The sequence below is a fragment of the Parambassis ranga genome, chromosome 21, assembly GCF_900634625.1.
Source record: "Parambassis ranga chromosome 21, fParRan2.1, whole genome shotgun sequence".
In the NCBI taxonomy this organism is placed as follows: Eukaryota; Metazoa; Chordata; class Actinopteri; family Ambassidae; genus Parambassis; species Parambassis ranga.
In genome coordinates this window covers 15,656,579-15,676,756 of record NC_041041.1, presented here as the reverse complement: position 1 = coordinate 15,676,756, position 20,178 = coordinate 15,656,579, and the positions used below count along the sequence as shown (strand labels likewise).

Below are 20,178 nucleotides of genomic sequence, written 5' to 3'. Positions count from 1 at the left end.
TTCTGTAGGTAAAATAGTTTAACAACCTGCTAAAATGCTAAAAACAGGAAAACGCAACTACTTCATATTATTATATTATATTTCATAATATACTGATGTACTTTTCTTCACCACCCACCCACAGAAGGTGTCCCCCCCACATTTTTAATGCTTCCTACGCCACTGATGGGAATACATCGAACCATTACCAAACTTGACCTGTGAGGGGCAGCAACATGCCAATTGGCATCCAGTCTGCCAGAAATGAAGAAGAAGAAGAAGAAGCCGCAACCAGCAGTTAATACGGGCACCATTTAATCCGGCACACCGGGCGTCAAAGAGGAAGTCAGGAAGTAAAACGAAAAACAGATGAGGAGGATGAGAAAATGATGATAACATCAACACTGTACTAAGAGCAGCACAAAGAAGAGCTGAAGAAGACGACGGGCCACACCAGCCAGAAAGTTCAGGCTCTGCAAAGATGACACCGGTGTGATTTACAGTGACTCCTGTCCGCGAACTATATGTCAGCTAGCACTGTACATTCTGACGAGGAGGAGACACTTGAAGTCAAAACCAAACAAGGTGAGCTGACGGTGTGACAGGACTGATTAAAACGGTAGAATAGTTTGATGAAAAGGCTGATAAAAGCTTATGTTCAACTTTGTAGCTCAGTATCTGTCCTGGGAGCTGATATGTTGTCTGTTGGTCTCCACTGTTTGTTAGTTTGTTTTGTATTTTGTTAGTTGGTGGATTCTGTTGCCTGTGGACAGAACCAGGTGAGCTGTTTTTGTGCAGTCAGAAGTATTTTTATAAAAAATCCGCGTGAATCAGTTTCTCAGCTGAATTTGATCAAATCTACATTCAGCTTTACAATATTGGTACTGAAAGAGCTCGTCAAGTAGCGCAACATGGAATAGGTTCACACACATTATTTGGTACTTTATTGCATTTTTCGTCATTGGGGAAGCCTTTAACCCTCAGGCGTCATTGGGGACTTTTTTGTCCATTTGGGTAATTTTTGCCTCTTTACCTGGCCACCATCTGCTGTTTCACTTCGCTGAATCTCTCTAGCAGTTACAGGCAGCATCATTTCATCCTGAGCCTCTTCCACATAGAAACACCATCTTCATCTTGCTCCTTGGTTGTCACAGAAATAAAATTATGTTTTCTTCACCTTGACACATTGAAGGGGGCATGTTTTTGTTTACTTGAAAGAGTGTCTGTGGATGTATACTGAAGTAACTTCATCAGACATTACATACATAAGTTTTAACACCAACAATGACTACTGCAAAGACATGAAACAGCACACAGATGCATGCACACACACACACAGACACGCACACACACACACACACACACACGTATGCACACACATGGACACATACACACATGTACAAACACATGCACACACACTTAAAACAGCCTACTGAACACAATCCAAAACACATCCACAAAACACAAGGATTTTATGCATAGGAATATTGTAGGAGCCATGAAGTCAACGTGTAATTGCCTTTGTTTGTCGCTAGATGGCAGGTTAGGGTTGGTGGGTAAGGCTTAAATTAACACAGGTGATTCAGGTGAGCAGATCAGACAGGTATGGGAGCTGGGAGGTCGTACGGTTTTTACCGCTGACAAGGTTTCTTTGTTTTGTAATCATGACCTTAAATACTTTTGTTAACAATAAAAGGGAACCTCACCCAAAGATTATAATGCATCAAACGATTCATTTCTGAAATAACAGCGCGTAGGAAAACAACATCCCCTGCTCCCAACTGAGTGGCTGAAGGCTGGTAAAATCGCCACTACAAATATAATGGGTTAATGGCTGATTTTAGTGGTGAACAGTAGAAAATGTCAAATTTAACTATTTTTTTCAAAAATGAAACCCTTACATCAAGAAATGCATGGTTATATGTTGTTATAGCTATGATATTAAAAAATGTAGTATTATAATAGGAGTTACTGGGACCTAAGTGGAAAATACCATTTTAAACTGCTGCTACACAAAAACTAATAATGCATCAAACTCAATATTTTGGCTAATCTTTGACCTATCCATGACAGATATAAAAATAATGCCTCAGCTACCTAACTTTTGTTTTGTGGAAAATCATTTTTTGTGTTTTCTTCATAAAAAAAATACTGTGACATCAAGTAATCAAACTTGCATTTAAAGAGTTAAATTCCTCAAAATGATTTAATGTTTGATAGTTTTGAACAGGGCTGAAGTTGTTTAACATATTTATGCAGAAAAAGGAAGAAAAAATATTAATCTGTTAATTTTTTATAGCAGTTTTTTGGAAGTGGACTTTTTTGTCCCCTAATGACACAAAAGGGTAGTAAATTAAAGTGACGCCTGAGGGTTAAGTACTGTCCCCGCCACCAAAGCTATGCAAAATATAACCTAATAATTTCTAATAAAATAAACGTATATTTACAAAATTAAAAAAAAAATGCTTTCATGTAGTAGCGCATGTTCATGTTCCAATTAAAAATGTGTGCAATATATTAGGATTAAATTCTTTTATCAGGCTACCTTATATTTTTCCTAGCTAATTTCCTGACCTTATGAGCTGCAGGGTCAAACCTGTATGATTCTGTTGAGCTGTGATTAATACACTGCTCTGCACTGTCACTTCACAAGGACACTTTAGTATAATCACTGCGCAATGATGATCTGTTTACTTCCATCTTGCACTACTTTGCACACTAGTACCACCTCACAGATCCATGTGGTACCTGTTACACTCTGTTCATCAGGGTCTATGTTTGCCATTACACCCACCACTCATGTCCTGTTCTGTTCACTAATGTCATGTCAATTTACAGCCTTACTTTTAGATTACATTATTTACCTTGTTTACTTGACCTTATGTTATGTTATTTACCTTATTTCATGTTAATTGTTGTACGTTTTATGTATGCACCGATCACTAAGGCACATTCTTAGTAATCCTCTTCACTTACATGGCGTAAACACGATTCGGATTCTGATTCATGCCCCGCCCACCTACATGATATCGCACCAATAAATAAAAATATATAAAGTTCAATTAGATAAAAATTCCGATTTTTAATAGGATTCTACCACTGGTGGCTAATAACGGTATTGCACTTTAAGCCATTTCCGCTGCCGAGGACGGCACTTATTTTTAGGGTCTTTCGCATTTTCGCTCAGGCGATGCAGACTTGACTCGGAACTCAAAGGGGGCCTTAAACTATACACGTGTTCCGGGCATCGTTACCATGGCGGACCTACAGATGAGACTGCTCCGAAAGAAAATCCAGAAAAGAAATGAAAAGAACAAAGAACGCAAATTATTGAAGGAACAGGCACAAAATGAGGAGATCGGTATGTTTTCGTGTTGAAAGCCGCCATGTTGTTATTTGCGTACAGTGTACTTCGGAAAGTGACAAACTTCGCCTGCTGCTAAGCTAGCAGTGCGTAAGGCACGATTTGTTTTTTTTGCTAGAACGATTTTGGCAAAATCTGAATGATTAAATCCAACATTTACTGCTAACATTAGTTCATATAACTTTATAATTTTCAACCAGATAATTGTATTTAAGTCGCCGCATATACGGCTCGCCGCGGACATATAGCTAGCTGCTAGTTTAGCACATCCTGTAATCAAATGCGATTCTTTAGAAAATTTTGTAGTTTTAATCTAATACGTTCTGTCGTTCATTTGTCGTGTTGTGTCGTGCTGTAGAGGGTTTGTCAGAGTCTAACGAGCCGGAGGACAGTGCTGAGGAACCATCCACTGCTAGCAAGCAACCCAAGAAAAAACAGAAGCAGCAGTCAGAGGGACCAGTGGAGGACACCAAGGAAACTCCTCTGAAGAAGAAGAAAAAGAAGAAAAGGAAGCTCAATGATGCAGTGGGCTCCCCAGGTATCATAGCACTAGCCACTGGATATTGACACCACCTTTTCTGGAAGCTGTTGTTAATGCCATGACTTTGATTTCAGTTGAAAAGAAGAGCAAAACTGGTGAAGAAGAAGAGGAAGATGAGGGGGAAGAGCAGGCAGCTGTAGCAGATGTCAAAGATGTTAGGGCAACTGCAGATCCAGAGGAAGCTGCTTCTGAAGATGAAGAGGAAGATGATGACATGGCTGAAGAGGAAGAGCACGATGATGAGGAGGAGGAGGAAGGAGATCTACCCGAGTTACCTTCTGGATTAACAGGTATTACTCAAACAATGGCTTGTGGCTGTAGACCTTAACTGTCAGCAGCTTTGTTATAATAGCAGACGTGTTACATTGTGAAGTTTGGTCCTCTGTGGACTGCGGTGTTCCTCTGCTTGTCAACAAGACCTTTCAGTTCCTTCCCTTTAAAACACACAGCACAGTGTGTAACAAACTAGCTCTGCATGTTGCCTTCATGTGTTGCCCTTTCAGTGTTTCCATCATGAAGCGGGTGTCAAGTAAGGCAGACAGAAACTCTTGTTGTTCTCTTGGGGGAGTTACTACTGACTCTTCTGACAGGATTAACTGCAAGGACATGATAGATTAGAAGATTATACTTGCTTGTAATGGCTCCTAGAATTGTGATAGCTAGTCTCTTCTCAACAGCTGGTAACTGATAGGGAAATTGAAGCTTCATGAAGCAGTGAACCACACACTGCTTTGAAGTATTTCACACAAACGGTAGAGCGACATCTGCTGGCTGTGTGTCAGAACCGAAAAACCTCAACAAGGTGTGATTGTAGATGTACCGAAGCAGGGATCAACTCGCTGTCTCGCAAAACTTCAAAGATGTCAAACAAATGTGCTCAAGCATAACATAACTAGTCACTACTGTTTCAGGAGCATTTGAGGACACATCGTTTGCCTCTCTTGCTGGGCTGGTGAGTGAGAACTCACTGAAAGGAGTGAAGGAGATGGGTTTTGAACACATGACAGAGATTCAGCACAAATCCATTCGCCCCCTGCTGGAGGGAAGGTATGTCTGATTCTCCAGAGACATGTTAAGAATTGATATACCATAATACAATACTGAATCTTATGCGTTTGCCTTTCTGTAGGGATGTTCTTGCTGCTGCGAAGACAGGAAGTGGTAAAACCTTGGCCTTTCTCATCCCAGCTATAGAACTCATCTACAAACTCAAGTTCATGCCCAGGAATGGTGAGGTGGCCTGTAAAATTATGCACAACTGTTACTCTGATGACTCTCCTGCTGCTATTAAACTTGTTTTCTCTTTGTAGGCACTGGTGTGGTGATCCTCTCCCCCACACGAGAGTTGGCTATGCAGACATACGGTGTGATGAAGGAGCTAATGACACACCATGTGCACACCTACGGCCTGATCATGGGAGGCAGCAACCGCTCAGCCGAGGCCCAAAAACTGGCCAACGGCATCAACATCCTGGTGGCCACGCCCGGCCGTCTGCTGGACCACCTGCAGGTACAATAAGGGGAGATCTGAAAGAGGAAAGATTTGTTTGGTTTTTAGTACGTTAGGGCTTCACTGATGTTCTTTCTCTGTCTTCAGAATACACCAGGGTTCATGTTCAAGAATCTACAGTGTCTGATCATCGACGAGGCCGACCGTATCTTAGAGGTCGGCTTTGAGGAAGAGCTGAAACAAATCATCAAACTGCTGCCAAGTGCGTTTGCTGAAGCTTTTTAAAAAGTTTTGTAGTATTTTATCAAGGACCACACTCACCTCAACTCATCCCATTCTTGCCTCTACAGAGAAGAGGCAGACGATGTTGTTTTCAGCCACTCAGACCAGAAAAGTGGAGGACCTGGCTCGCATCTCCCTGAAGAAGGAGCCGCTGTATGTTGGGGTGGATGACAACAAAGACAAAGCCACAGTTGATGGCCTGGAGCAGGTACTGTCTATGTTCCAGCGTCATACAGGAAGTGGATTGACTTTGAGAGCTGAGAGTCTGATTGAGTGAGGTCTCCTGTGTTTCAGGGCTATGTGGTGTGCCCATCAGAGAAGCGCTTCCTGCTGCTGTTCACCTTCCTAAAGAAGAACCGCAAGAAGAAGCTCATGGTGTTCTTCTCTTCCTGCATGTCTGTCAAGTTCCACTATGAGCTCCTTAACTACATTGACCTGCCTGTCATGGCTATCCATGTAAGCCTCATCTCCCAGCATCCATCAGTCATTTATACAGTGATCTGCAGAGCTGGCTGATTAATATTGGTGTTCATCTCTCAGGGCAAGCAGAAGCAGACCAAGCGTACCACCACCTTCTTCCAGTTTTGCAACGCTGACTCTGGCATCCTGCTGTGCACAGACGTGGCAGCTCGAGGGCTGGACATCCCCGAGGTGGACTGGATCGTCCAGTACGACCCCCCAGATGACCCCAAGGTCTTAACTAAAAAAAAACGACACATATGTCTGATGCGGAATTGTGATTGTCACAGAACTGATTTTTAGTTTGACTTGCCATCCACAGGAGTACATCCACAGAGTGGGCAGAACAGCACGAGGCATCAATGGCAGGGGCCACGCGCTCCTGATCCTTCGGCCCGAAGAACTTGGCTTCCTGCGCTTCCTCAAACAAGCTAAGGTGACCATCTCAGTCAGCTGTGGGTCAGTCATGCTTTGACTATATGTTTTGTTTTGGTTTACATTTGTCTTATTTTGTCCAGGTCCCTTTGAGTGAGTTTGAATTCTCCTGGAGTAAAATCTCTGATATCCAGTCCCAGGTGAGAATTATTGATATCTCTGATATTTAAAAAGTCCTGATTTCTTTTCTTTTTTTAACGTTTGAGTCTGTATTGTTTCCTTTTTGTTGTTTCAGCTGGAGAAGCTGATTGAAAAGAACTACTATCTCCACAAATCAGCCCAAGAAGCCTACAAATCCTACGTGAGGGCTTACGACTCCCACTCGCTCAAACAGATCTACAGCGTCAACACCCTGAACCTCCCCATGGTGGCGCTGTCCTTTGGCTTCAAAGTCCCTCCATACGTTGATCTCAGTATCCTTTGCTGTCATTATCCACATGCTACCAACAGTGATTTCAGTGATGCCTGTGAAACGGAGGAAAGTGTCCAGATACTATCAGTGTTGTCCTTAATTCAACTTTTCTCTTCAGACGTCCACAGCAGTAAAGGAGTAAAGATGCAGAAGCGAGGCGGCGGAGGCGGCTTTGGATATCAGAAGACCAAGAACGTGCACAAGTCAAAAATCTTTAAGCATGTCAACAAAGGAAAAAGTGACAAGAGGCAGTTCTCTCGCTGATCATCCTACTCTGTAGGCTTTTATCATCTAACTGAACTGTACCTCAGTAAAGGGGTCTGCCAGTTGTACTGTCCTCACTTGGCTTAGGATATTTTGTAATTGTACATTCTGTGTTAAAGGTCAGCTCGGTGGACCTTTGTCTGCGCCATATTAAATCTGTACTGATTCTGTTAACATTCCTATGAATCATTTGAATGAATGATGAAGACAATGCAAGGTGTTAACATTTTATTAAACAACTCTGGTATTCACATTTTAGCATCTGTACATTCCCGCAGAGCTGAAGGGCTCTTGCTTTACATCTCAAACAATTACAGGAAAATCAATACAATTAGAAGGATTTCTGCATAAATGACAAAGTTGAACAGAACTTTGTAAATCAAGTAAGATGGACTGAACACGTTGACATCATTCCCTTTACATAATGAAAGATTAACATTCAGGTGACTTCATTCTGAAGTAAAAGTGGCAAAAATATGAAAAGCGTATGTAATGACTATAAATTAGTGTTGTGAATTAAAAAATGTCCATTATTAAAGGTAGGGTAGGAGATTTTGAAAACTCAGTGAGTGTCAGCCAGATTTTGAAAGTAAACACATGCCCCTTTCTCTTGGAGCTCACCCCGAAGCCACACCTTCCAACCAGTCTGTGACTTCGGCCATCATGCACGTACCTCTCTGATGCGTGCAGAGCAGAAAGAGAGCAGCCAAACCAGCCAATACTCCGCGCAGGGTTCACCCGGAGGATTGGCTGACATTTTAGCATTTTCTAGCTTCCACAGATGATTAATATTCTTCATTTTAAAGCGAAACTGCCGAACTAATTGGTTGCTATCGGATTGTAAAGAGAAGTTACACTAATTTAACAAAAAGTGCATCAGAATGAAATCTCCTACCCTACCTTTAAAACAGGTGAAGAACATCCCTTTAACAACCTGCTCTGCTCAAATTATACCCCCCCACACACGGGATAAATTATAAAGTGCTGCTGAGTGTGCAACGGTCTGCATCCGAATATTATTTCAATCCAAATGAATGAGTTGAGGTTCTTTCACGGTTTCACTTTTTCATGGACGGTATTTTACATCTATGCTTTAAAAAGTGACCATTTCCAATATAGAATTAGTCCTGGGCAGTGTGTGTAACATCCATTCAGTGCGTCATTCAGATCTTTAAGACAAAAGTACCCTATGTACAGAACAGTAAAAACAGTATCTACTTTTGTTACAGTGACGAGGTTCAATAGATTTCCTGTGCTGTGGTGAAGTAGTTGAAGGTTAATTCATAGATTTTACTGGAGGGTTAAAAAACAGTTTCTCTCTAAAAAGAGAAAATTCCATCTAAGAAAAAAAAAAAAAAGCTCCACATGTGGTGTTGCTCTTTGTTCCAGTCGGCACTTGAGGTGGAAGGTAAACTCCTGGAATACTACACATCGCTGAAGATGACTGTATGTAACTGGAGGCAGCAGTCAAGTCCTGTCCTGTGCATGTGTCCTTTTTCTGCCTTGTTACATAGTAGCCTTCATCTTCCCACCATGATCCAGCAAATTACTGCTCCTGATCTATGAGATGAGAAGAAACAAGCATTTTAATATGCAAATATGACGACCGAGGGGGTTCTGAACACACAGTGTGGGAGGAAAATCTGTTCAGTGACAGAGCAATGTTGCCAGCAGGTACAAGTAACACAGGAATATGCACACTGAACAACACCGAGGAGCGACCGATGCAGGGGTTAAATATTAGATAATAATGTCATCTACAACCGTTTCCTCTGTGACCACATTGACGTTAAAAATTTGCTAATTTTATAGCAGTTGATTAGTTCATTGATCCACATGGGTTGATTCTGTGCCCTAACCTATAAATATCTGAAACCTCTGCATCAGTCAGACCCACTGACACACCAAGTTAGTAAGACCCGTAAACCGTGTCCATGCCACAAGTTAGTCATAACTCCGCCAAGTGAAGGCATGCAGGAGCAAATGTCGGACCTTAGGGGTCCACTCTGGTGGGGGGAGGTGTGGGAGGAACCCCCCATGGGGTGCCATTCATCTTCTTTCCTAAACCTGTATTCAGTAAATGAGAGAGAGCATCCAAGATGGAGAACAGTCAGACTGCTGTGGTTGTTCGATCAAAGTTCAGGTATAATTATATATATTAAAAAAGCACATTAGAAGGAGTTCCTGTCTGTTGCAGATAAAATACCATACATAGTTATTATGGCAGTTACATACCATTCCCATTGCAGCTAGGCTCTGTGGTCTCCCAGTTCATGGCTTTCTGGACAGCCTTCTTCCATCGAGCAAAGCGGAACTCACTCTCTGTGAAAAAAAACACACAGCTTTTTAGTCATGATGCTGGTACACCACTAGATGGCAGCAAATATAAAGTAACAGCCGACCTTTGTCACAGCACACATCTTTAACCACAGTAAATATAATTATTGTTTTTAGATAGATAGATAGATATGTGGCTTTATGGAAGTTTTATTTGAAGGAGGTGGGACAGTAATTTAAAGGACATGAACATGACACAGCTGTCTGTAGTTACTGCTCTCTTTGTGGGACACTGTTGGGAGGGAAGTCATTCTAGTTAGCTTTGTAAAACCTTTCTGAATAATCACCTGATAAAAATCAAACACACACCTGTTTTACTAAAATTACCACAGGACTTGGTTTCTTACCATCAGAGTTGATCTGAGGTTCATATTTTTCTGACATGACATGTGGGAGCTGACCGGGGCTCAGGCTCCACACATCCACCCCCTCTGCTGCTCCAGCTGCCATGGCTGCACCCAGGGCTGTGGTCTCTGACATGGTGGGTCGCACTGGACCAAGATTAACACAAAGAAACAAACATCATATTAGAAACAAATCCTTTCAGCAAGAGTACCCACATCCCTCAAATTAAAAAGGTTCAAACAGCAGATGGACTTGGTGTAGATTGTCAGTGCTTTGGACTAATGATGAGGCACGAGTACCGTATTTTCCGGACTATAGGTCGCACCGGAGTATAAATCACACCAGCCAACATATGCGTAATGAAGAAGAAAAAACCATATATAAGTCGCACCAGCGGGAATTCCTCTTGAATTCCTCTTAACTTAAGTGGTGCAGCTGCAGGGCATTGAGAGTGAGACACATGCATTTCAAGTCCTCACGCAGAGAAATTATTAGTTTCACCGCACAGAAATACCTGTAAACATACTGTAAATAAGTAAAGGCAGAGTACTGTGCGCTCATATAACTGTCTGCGACAATTAGCGACATATCGACCACACGCGTCACCTATGCTCGGAATGCAAAGTGTGGACAAGCTGGAGAGAACCGTCAGGAGAGGAGCAGAACAGCTACCATTATATTTGTAATGGGACCTCAGGACACAAGGCTAACTAATTGTATATGTTTTCATATATAAGTTGCATACCCAGCCAAAGAATGAAAAAAAGTGCGGGTTATAGTCCGGAAAATACGGTACTGTATATACATTTGTGCTCGAAGTCTACTCTTGTGAATTTAAAGCCAAGGTTCGTGTTTGTTTTTTAAGTGGGGCAAAAGTCAGGGAAGACACACAGGTTTAAAGTCCTCACATAACTGGTTACTTATATTAACAATGATTTTAAAACGCCCAAGTTACTGTTTGAACTTTGCTATTGCTACAATGGCAGCTCTTATCTATGTCCCAATAACAGATTTACTGTTGTATGGCTTAATTTTGAACTGAACATGAAAACCGTCTTATATACCCTGAGTCATTGTCCTCTTACCAACGGGCATGCAGAGGATATCAGCTTGTAACTGCATGAGTAATCTGTTGGACGTCATGCCTCCATCCACCTGCAGCTGTGTCAGAGGGATGCCACTGTCCTGGTTCATTGCATCAAGAATCTGATACACACAACATAACAGGAACATGATTTAAAACAGACTTTAACACCTCTACAAATGTAGAATGAAAAGGTTTCTTTCTTTCTATTCGGGATTAAACCACAGCATCCATCATGAGACACTACTCACCTCTCTGGTCTGGAAGCAAACAGCCTCCAGGGCAGCAAAGGCTAAGTGGTTCCTGTTAGTGAACTGTGTGAGCCCACAGATGATGCTGGAAAACACAGACAGAAATAATCTGTTGCTGCAAAAAAACAACAAAGACACTTTCATCAAGCATTGCATTGTTGTCAAGCTGCCCGTCGTACCCTCTTGCACTCGGCTCCCAATAGGGGGCATAGAGCCCAGAGAATGCCGGCACAAAGTAACAGCCATAAGATGTGCCTACTGCAGCAGCTAGCTTCTCTGAAATGACAGCACAAGAAGACAAAGACATGAATTATTCACATAAATCTAAGAACATACACATCATTAGGTTTGTTTGTTTACAATATTTAAGGTGTTATGTGTTTATTATAGAAGGTGAGGAAAAATGTTATAAAGCTAGTACCAATCTCTGAGGAGGACTGCACAATGCCCATGTTGTCCTTCAGCCACCGTACCACTGCTCCTGCAATGGCCACTGAACCCTGAAGGAAAAGAGACAACCATCAATTACTAATCAGTGTAATCACAATATGGATCCAGATTAAAGATGAACACTGAGACACACACCTCAAGTGCATAGCAGGCTGGCTCATCTTTTCCCAGTTTGTAGGCAACTGTGGTGAGCAGGCCATGGTCTGACATCACAGGCTGACAGAGACACAGGAAAGTTATATAGATGCTGAACTAATCTTACTAATACTGAGATAATTATGAATATATTTAATATTCTACCTTGGTCCCGGTGTTTCTAAGTAAGAAGCAACCAGTTCCATACCTTTAGAAAGAATAAAAACAGACAAATGAAGTCATGTGATTAGATTGTGTGTGAGCTTCACAAACTCATTTATAGCTGGTGTATTTCTGCATGGTTATTTGTCTTATATTAAACTTAAAATATGTTACAAGGCACTTTGATTTGTGAGAAAGACACTGAACATCTGAACAGCAGAGCCATTGATGGGGAAATAGGATTCTCTTCTAAAGCTGTCAAGTCAAACTATTTTGGGACTAATTTGCATAGTAGTAAAAGTAGTCCACTAAAAATACTCAGGATCATTAATGGGAAAAATTCACTTGTGTACACATTGACATATGAATAAAAAGAACGCTTGGTGGAAAAAATGGCAGACGGCTTACGTGTTTTTGGCCTGGCCTTCTCTGAAGCACATCTGACCAACCAGGGCGGCTGACTGGTCACCAAGACACTGAGAAAAGGAGGACATGGTTGGTCAGCTGTCTATACAAACAATACCTGAGTGAATACATCTCAAAACAAATTGGCCTTGTAACAGAAATTAAAACTCCACTACGTCCATGTTTACAGTTCTCTATAACAGTGGTCCCCAACCACCGGGCCGGGGACCGGTACCGGTCCGTGGGTCATTTGGTACCGGGCCGCACAGAAAGACTGAGCAAAACATATATTATTCATTATCTGAGTCTGAAAGCTGTTTCATTTATAAATCGATCAGATTCATCCGCCTGTGCCTTTAAGCACCTGCCCAGACGCTTGTCTCGGTCACGGGATACGGCCCCAAAATTAAGCCCACAAGCAGCAAAAATGAAAAAAAAACAAACGTCTTTGGAGAGCTTCTTCGGAAAGGGGGAAAAGGCCTAACGAGGAGACAGAAGAAGAGGAGCCTACCCCTTCAAAGAAAAAGAAACCTGCATTTAAAAGACTATATCAGGAGTCCTATTTAAAATACGGATTTATTGCAACAGGTGATTCTCACACACCAAGTCCGCTCTGAGTGATGTGTGGCGACAGACTCGCAAATGAGGCAACGAAGCCTTCAAAACTGCGAGACCGAGCACCCTGCATTAAAAGACGAGCCATGGAAGAAATCATGAACAAGAACGACTGAAGCAATTAATGACGGCCAAAACAAAATTACGGAGTGGACTGGACATAAGAAACACACTTCGGGTGTCATGTCTCCCATTATCCCCAGATGGGACCGCCTCATTGCTGGGAAAGTGAGAAATTTTTTTTTTTTTTCTGTGCCGGTCCGTGAAAGTATTGTTTTACATGATACCGGTCCGTGGTGCAAAAAAGGTTGGGGACCGCTGCTCTATAATATATCTGATTATTTAAAAAAGTGCCAATACATATGTTCAGTTGTGGCATGAACAATGCAGTATGATTAATGTCTTGTACCTGTTGTGTGTTACATTTTAATCACTTCAATGTCCGGAAGAAAGTCACATGGAACACACACACTGTAGAACTGTGACAGCATGACTGCTAAGAAAATGTATTTGACAAAAGTAACTCCTTACCCCTGAAATTGGAACTCCGACAAGAGAGCTGGATTTCTGGTTAGAAGACAAACAGGCATATGGTTAGAACCTTGAATAATCTACTCAGTCATGACAAAAGGCTTGCATTACTTTATATGAAATTATGCCATAATAATGTATTATCACACATTTGAACAGAGTCTTTGATGAGGATCTCTCCTCTAGGTTTTCAAATGGTGATTATTTCATTCATCTGCAAAAGATTGCAGGTGGGAAGAAACTCCCACTTACTTTGTTACATACTTTGACACTTTGTGCCAAAAAATGTGACCAATAAAAGAAGAGGTAAACAAACAAAGCTGCCATGTGTCCGACCTAACGGACTGCAGTGCAAGGTGCACATTACATAACAAGCTTCAGCAGTAATGAGTGAGTTTTTGTGTAAAGATAAGACAAAAAACCCAGACAAACACAGGCAGTGAGCTGCAATTTATCCATCACAGCAGCTTCTCTATTCTACACACACACCACCAGCCACTCAATTCAAGAATTTACATAAAAGTTTTCCCCAAAAACAAAACTATTGATATTTTGAAACCCTGTTTTTTAATCCAACAGCTTAACAATATTTAGGCTGGAAGTCTTTTACTACTTCACTATCAGTTCTATCAGCATATTATCTGCTATTCTGATGAATTACACCTTTTATCTTATCTACTTTTATAACCATTACAGTAATTATAAGATTGCACGAGACCATTCACCAGAGTATTTTATGACTATTTTCTAGCACTTAACACCTTGATTTTACTAAAAGAGAGATGTAGGGTAGGTCCTATCAGGCCAAACACAGTGATATTCTCATACACACATATAACCCCAGGTTTCTTCGAGCTTACCATGCAGCCATATATTTCAGAGGAGCTTTTGACCCTGGGGAGGATTTCCATTGGGACATCAAAGTACCTACAAGCAACAGGGAGGCATCACATCACACAGGGTTCATACGTTTATAAGCATCATTGCACTTTTATTTCACAAACTTCAGAATCTGTAACTTGGAGCCAATATAGGTCATTTTTGTAAGGTCTTTGCTCAGCTAAAAGAAAAAGACATACCCCACTATTGGAAATGCTCTGTGATTTTGATTATGCCATTGGTACACAGTATTTATCAGGAAATACAGTTAGCTCACTTCCTTTTTGTTTTTTCTTACCTGCAGAGTTCCGGATCCCAGTCCATGGTGTGAATGTTGAAGAGCATGGTGCGACTGGCATTAGACACGTCCGTACAGTGGACCCCTCCATTCCTGCCTCCTGTCAGACACTGAGGAGAAATTGCACAGGGTTGACTTCATCGCTTTCAACATCAGTATTTATATAGACAGGACTTACCCAGATGATCCAGGAGTCCACCGTGCCGAACAAAGCACGCTCACTCAGCACAGCCTGTTTCACCTCATCCACATTATCCAGCAGCCAACGCAGTTTTACCGCACTGAAGTAAGTGCTGATAGGGAGGCCTGTCTTGTGCTGGGGGAGGTGAGGAAGATACAGATTAGAACAGGTCATCAACATGTCTTAAAGCAGGGGTCTCAAACTAGCGGCCCGCGAGCCGATATTTTGTGGCCCCCCCACTTGACATCAAAGTTTAGTGTTTTCTCACACACTTATTTGCTAAAGCTCACCCTGTGCATTTTATTTTTAGTTCTCAGCAGCCTAGCCATGCTGGTATGTTGACGGTGTTTGTTTTCAGGTGCTGCGTGATCTCTGTGCGCATGTAGCAGTGCTCCGTCAGAATATAGTCCCAGAATGGATCAAAGTAGGAGACTGCCGCATTTAATCAGCATTTCCATTTGTGCTCGCTGTGAATACGCAGGTCACATAGTACTTGGAATGTCTTTCTTTCTTTTTAATCAGGATGCTAGTTGAACAGAACCCGTGTTCTCAGTAGCTGCCCTCACTGTAAACAAGCTGCGCACACGCCTGACTCCTGGACATGTGTCTGTGTGAGGAGCCAGTGAAAAACTTCTTTTCATGTTAAAGCAGCTGGACATATTTTATTTAATTTCTATTCACAATTGATGTTGTTATTTTAACTTACATAAATGTGATTGTCTGTACTGTATCTCCAATGGTACAGCAAATCACTCATTAAGGAATATGACATGCGGTTTATTTAGCAAACAATGTTTAGATTTTAGTCTTAGTGAAACTGAGGGAAATTCAGGCCCAGGAAAATTGCTGCTTATCAATTAATTGTTAATCGATCGATAAGGTCATTCATCTAACGATTAATGAATTAATCAATAATTTGCATCCCTATTCTGACCTGTTAATAATAAAGATTGAGACGATTGGACCAGTTGTACTTTTTTGGAATATTTGAAACCCTTTTTTTTTTAATGCGGCCCACCCTCACCCAGACTCTACCCCCAGCGGCCCCCCAGGTAAGTTGAGTTTGAGACCCCTGTCTTAAAGAAACAAAAACATCCACCTTCGTTTACCTTGAGATGGTTCTTGTTTCTGCCTGGAGCTTTGTTGATGAGCCTTTCCACTGTTGATTGTGTGCGCAGGTCCAGCCAAACTAAGTACATAGCAGAGACGAGCAAGTAAAATACAATGATGCAAATTCCATTTGCTGCAGATTGTATTTATCATGAAAGGAACAGCACTGCAACAAGTATAAAAATGTTTTTGGCAATAAAGTCACCAGAGCACCAGAAAATTCTCTATTATCTTGTTGTGTACTGGTAATATGATTTTGCAAATCTTGTGAGAATCCAGGTGCCTTTCAAAGTAATTTTCACTGAAAAGTCTTCTCACAACATTGGAATAATCTGAGGAATGAATGACAATCAGTGACATTCCTTTCTTTTGTTCTTTTAGTTTACACTGAATAAATGACAACCCAGCCCCCAACATATCGCCTAGATTCCATCTAAATTCCAATGAAAGCGACCCATCAGGTTGTCAATAAACACGCTTGTAATCACCCTGTGGGTCCGAATCAAAGCCTTGTCTTGTCTGTAATATAACCACATAAAGGCAGAATGGGTGTGCTCACTGTGTCCTCACTGAACCACAGGTTAGTGGGGGAGTAGACACACCCTGAACACTAGAACATGTGTCATGTGTTGTGCAATTTCTCAAACGCGTTTTGAATTCTGATGCACTCACCAATGGCGTTGTAGAGTGGCTCACCAGTCTCTTTGTCCCAAACGAGGGTAGTCTCTCTCTGATTGGTCACCCCAACCGCTGAAAGTCAACAAGATAAATATCAATGAAAGCCAATACTCTCTGTAAGGTGTGGTTGAGTTTTGCACTCGCAGCCTACACCCAAAGTTCAGCAGTGCACAACGTGAGGGTCTCACCTTTTATGTTAGAGATGTCGATGTTGAGCTGGCAGAGTTTCTCACAGGTCCTCTCCATGCACTCATACACAGACTGCATTATTTCTTTGGGGTCTTCCTCCACCCATCTGAGTCAAACACAAACAAAAATGCATCTATAGAACATGTGTGTGCATAGAACTGAGCAGGCAACTGTTCGTCTGGATCTTATATGGATGTATGGAATATACTGGATTTTAGACAGAAATTGTTCTAGTTATTGTCTGGAGCTAATAAAATTAGTCAACTTAATGGCATCTCTTTATGCAGTTTTCAAAAGAACTTCACTGTTAGAACAACATTTTAGGCAGAACACACATCATATCCCGGTGGTATAATGTGGTACTGTGTACAAGGTGCTCATCAACAGCTAAATTTGTGTCAGCTTGTTGAGCAACCAATAAAATAAAGGTGGACCTTAGACACAGCTGTGTAACACACCATACAAAGTTGAATGCTGGATATAAAATGCAGTTACATTGTAACCTAAGCAGTCTGGTTTGTTTATATTTAATATCTGAAGTGGAATTAGGTTTTCAGATAATGTAATGTAATAAGAGCTCTTTTTTTAAGTAATATGTAATTTGCCCCAAGTTTCACTCAAGTCACTCACCCCTCCTTGGGGAAACTCTGGTTGATCTCTACTTGGTAGTGACTGATCACTTCAGCTGTTTTAGCATTGAATACCTGTAAGGAAACACAGTCCATGAGAAACTAAACACAGGAACAAAAATAAACTATGGATGTAAAATCAAAATAAAGTATTTAAGCCATCTTTATAATGCAGCACAGTGATGCAAACATTTTTTCAGTGGCATCAATGAGACCATCCTCATAGGAGGAAAGTAAAACAAAGAAAAGTGTAGACAGCTGGTGATGATCATTGGCTGGACGTCATCCTACAGCAGTTACTACAGTCATCTCACCATACTGGCCGGGGACACAGAAATCAAACATTTCTAGCTAGCAATTAAATCAAGATAAGAAAGGAATAAAATAGTGGAAGCGTGTGATCTGCAGTCAGACAGATGTCAGCACATATTCTAATTAAGTAATAGGATAAACCTGTGTGCAGCACTACCCTCCTGTATACACGGTGCAGTGTGTCCCTACAGTCCAGCTAAAAAACAAGTATATTTGAGTCAAATTGAAACCATATAGCAGACTGGTGACACATACTACGGCTGATCTCTGTGACAACAGAGGGAAAGAGGTTGCATTCAGCTGAAGTCACACTGCTGGAGAGCAGGGAGGAACATCATTACCCTGTCATAGGACACAGAGCAGGACATCATCTGATGTAAATTTAGTCTGAAATTGCATCATAAATATGTCAAGCCTGAATGAGCATGTATTCAGGACTCTCTTACTCAAGAGAGTAATTTTACGCAGGAATAATTTGTTAGGAAACTACACTTGTTAGCTAAACGTTACATTGGAAATAAGGCTGAAATCTAAATATTTGGTAAACTGTTCCTTTAACATCTGAAAAATCTAATCAGAGAATTCGCAGACCTCATTTACTTTTTACCGACTACACTTGTCTACATTGTAGTATGGTGGATTATCTTATTACTGAAACCCTCATGAGGAAGCCGTAAAACACAAAATTGCAAAACATTTTAGTGTCACAAATACGTCAATATCCCCAACAGCACGCAAAACATGTGACTTTAATAAGGAACTTTTAAATACGTGTGAAAATTTGGGGGCTAGTTAATGAATTTGTATGCATACACCTGCTGCTACATATAAGTTTGATGAGACAAACAAGGTCATGATGTGGATTTATTTTAGCTATCATCATGACTGCTTATTGCCGCCGGGATCTTGCGATGAAACTCAAAAACAACCTTCTAGGTTAAAGTTTAACTTATGGGTAGATGTACCTTTTATGTGCTTGACCTGAGTGTCAGCGGATGAGCATTCAGCCATGGACCATACGAGTGGTCATAGGCCATCTGAATAGAACTGGTCAACGATTAAGAAAACATCTTGGAGAAAGATCACCTACAGGACATTGATAATTAATCACCACCACAATTGTGTAAAAAGTGGAATAACCAAGAATAATCATCAGATGGAAATGGCATGGTGAGCAAAACTACAACAATGCCACGAATTGTGACAGAGTCTGAGAGAGAAATAGCTTATTTTTAGCCGTTCTCTAGTGACATCCGTTTCACAGTTTCAGCCGGCTCCTCCACATCTCTGGTACAGGTCACCCTTTTGTTTCAATTAATCAACTGAAAGCTGTTGGCAGTTCCACTTGGGCATCAAAACAGAACTTTTATGTCTCTACGGAACTCCATGGTTGCTGTATTTTGTGCCAAAGTTCAATTTTCCAGCTGACCTACTTGAAGAAAGTTAAATTATGTTCAGAAGCGACAACTAAGGATGATTAATGTCACCATTTTATATGACAGCACCACTAAAACAAAACAAAACCATTACGGAAGTAAACTTTTAGTAAACCAGATAAACAAAATAGTGAAGAACTAATTGAGTAGAATGAGACATGATCACCTGGAATATGTGTCTTCACATTTAGCTACTTTAATTTAAAAGTTATTATACATTATAATATGCATATGCATAGCACAAGGTTTGATCAACATGATCAGTCTCCTTATTATTTAGAAACAGTAATCAATAACTTATCCCAAAGTGTGTTTATAACTGGTCATCACTGCATGTTACATTTATTAGCAGGAGAACCATTTTGCACGTTAAAACTGATTTAAACACATTGATTACACGCTTTGATTTCAGTCATGGAGTCCGTTCACCAGTGTGAGATCAATGACTGACATTGGTTTTTCTGGCTTTATGTTTAAATGTGAACTGCACATGATCCATTTATCAATAAACACACGTTTAACTAGCTAACACAAGAACACACAACTCACACATACAGACAATTATACGCCTTTATAGCCTGCTAGCTAATTAGCAAAGCATTGTTATTGTTTCACTTCCCGCACGTTTCCATGCAATGACAGCGTGTCTGTAGTGGAGTTAGCAGACAGCTAATGACAGATACCCACACATGTTGCGTCAGACATTCAGCAGACATTTAGGTCACTCACCAGAAACCTCGTCGAGCTCGTGCCCTGGTCAATCGCTGCAACCAGCGGGTCCATCCCTGCACGGGTTTCTCGTGGCGGTTAAAATACTTCAAGAAAACACACAACCACCGGCGGCTGTCTTTGAGGCTGTCTGTGGTTCCCACGCACAGCTTTCTCTTGTTCTTTGAATACCGGCCGCGACTCCTCGTGAGGGGTAGGACGACACCGGCAACGGAGGGCGAGACCCTCGAGTAAGA

General features: G+C 41.3%; 2 protein-coding genes across 5 annotated transcripts; one reads left to right on the top strand and one right to left on the bottom strand.

Annotated features, from left to right (window-relative positions):
- Positions 1–288: 288 nt before the first annotated feature.
- On the top strand, positions 289–7,437 carry ddx18 (DEAD (Asp-Glu-Ala-Asp) box polypeptide 18). 2 transcript variants are annotated; one of them, XM_028393252.1, is made up of 14 exons: positions 289–564; positions 3,702–3,881; positions 3,959–4,174; positions 4,796–4,931; positions 5,014–5,114; positions 5,195–5,394; positions 5,482–5,596; positions 5,685–5,824; positions 5,911–6,072; positions 6,157–6,309; positions 6,398–6,511; positions 6,594–6,650; positions 6,746–6,923; positions 7,041–7,186. In XM_028393252.1, the coding sequence occupies exons 1-14, from the start codon at positions 504–506 to the stop codon at positions 7,184–7,186; spliced, it is 1,959 nt and encodes a 652-aa protein (XP_028249053.1). In that variant the 5' UTR covers positions 289–503. The 2 variants fall into 2 exon arrangements, with proteins under 2 accessions (XP_028249053.1, XP_028249052.1); XM_028393251.1 differs by lacking the exon at positions 289–564 and adding an exon at positions 3,155–3,340 and having other exon boundaries at positions 7,041–7,437.
- A 1,012-nt stretch (positions 7,438–8,449) lies between these two features.
- On the bottom strand, positions 8,450–20,178 carry LOC114426096 (glycerol kinase-like). Of its 3 annotated transcripts, none has more exons than XM_028393253.1 (20): positions 19,943–20,176; positions 17,467–17,540; positions 16,836–16,942; positions 16,642–16,719; positions 15,969–16,048; positions 14,857–14,994; positions 14,679–14,788; positions 14,362–14,428; positions 13,502–13,537; positions 12,359–12,426; positions 11,954–11,996; positions 11,789–11,869; positions 11,625–11,703; positions 11,383–11,479; positions 11,204–11,288; positions 10,954–11,074; positions 9,871–10,014; positions 9,422–9,508; positions 9,179–9,253; positions 8,450–8,746 (listed from the first exon to the last, which is right to left on the bottom strand). In XM_028393253.1, exons 1-19 carry the CDS (start codon positions 19,994–19,996, stop codon positions 9,180–9,182), a joined length of 1,623 nt encoding a protein of 540 aa, XP_028249054.1. In that variant the 5' UTR covers positions 19,997–20,176; the 3' UTR covers positions 8,450–8,746; position 9,179. The 3 variants fall into 3 exon arrangements, with proteins under 3 accessions (XP_028249054.1, XP_028249056.1, XP_028249055.1); XM_028393255.1 differs by lacking the exon at positions 19,943–20,176 and adding an exon at positions 18,743–18,850; XM_028393254.1 differs by lacking the exon at positions 9,179–9,253 and having other exon boundaries at positions 19,943–20,178.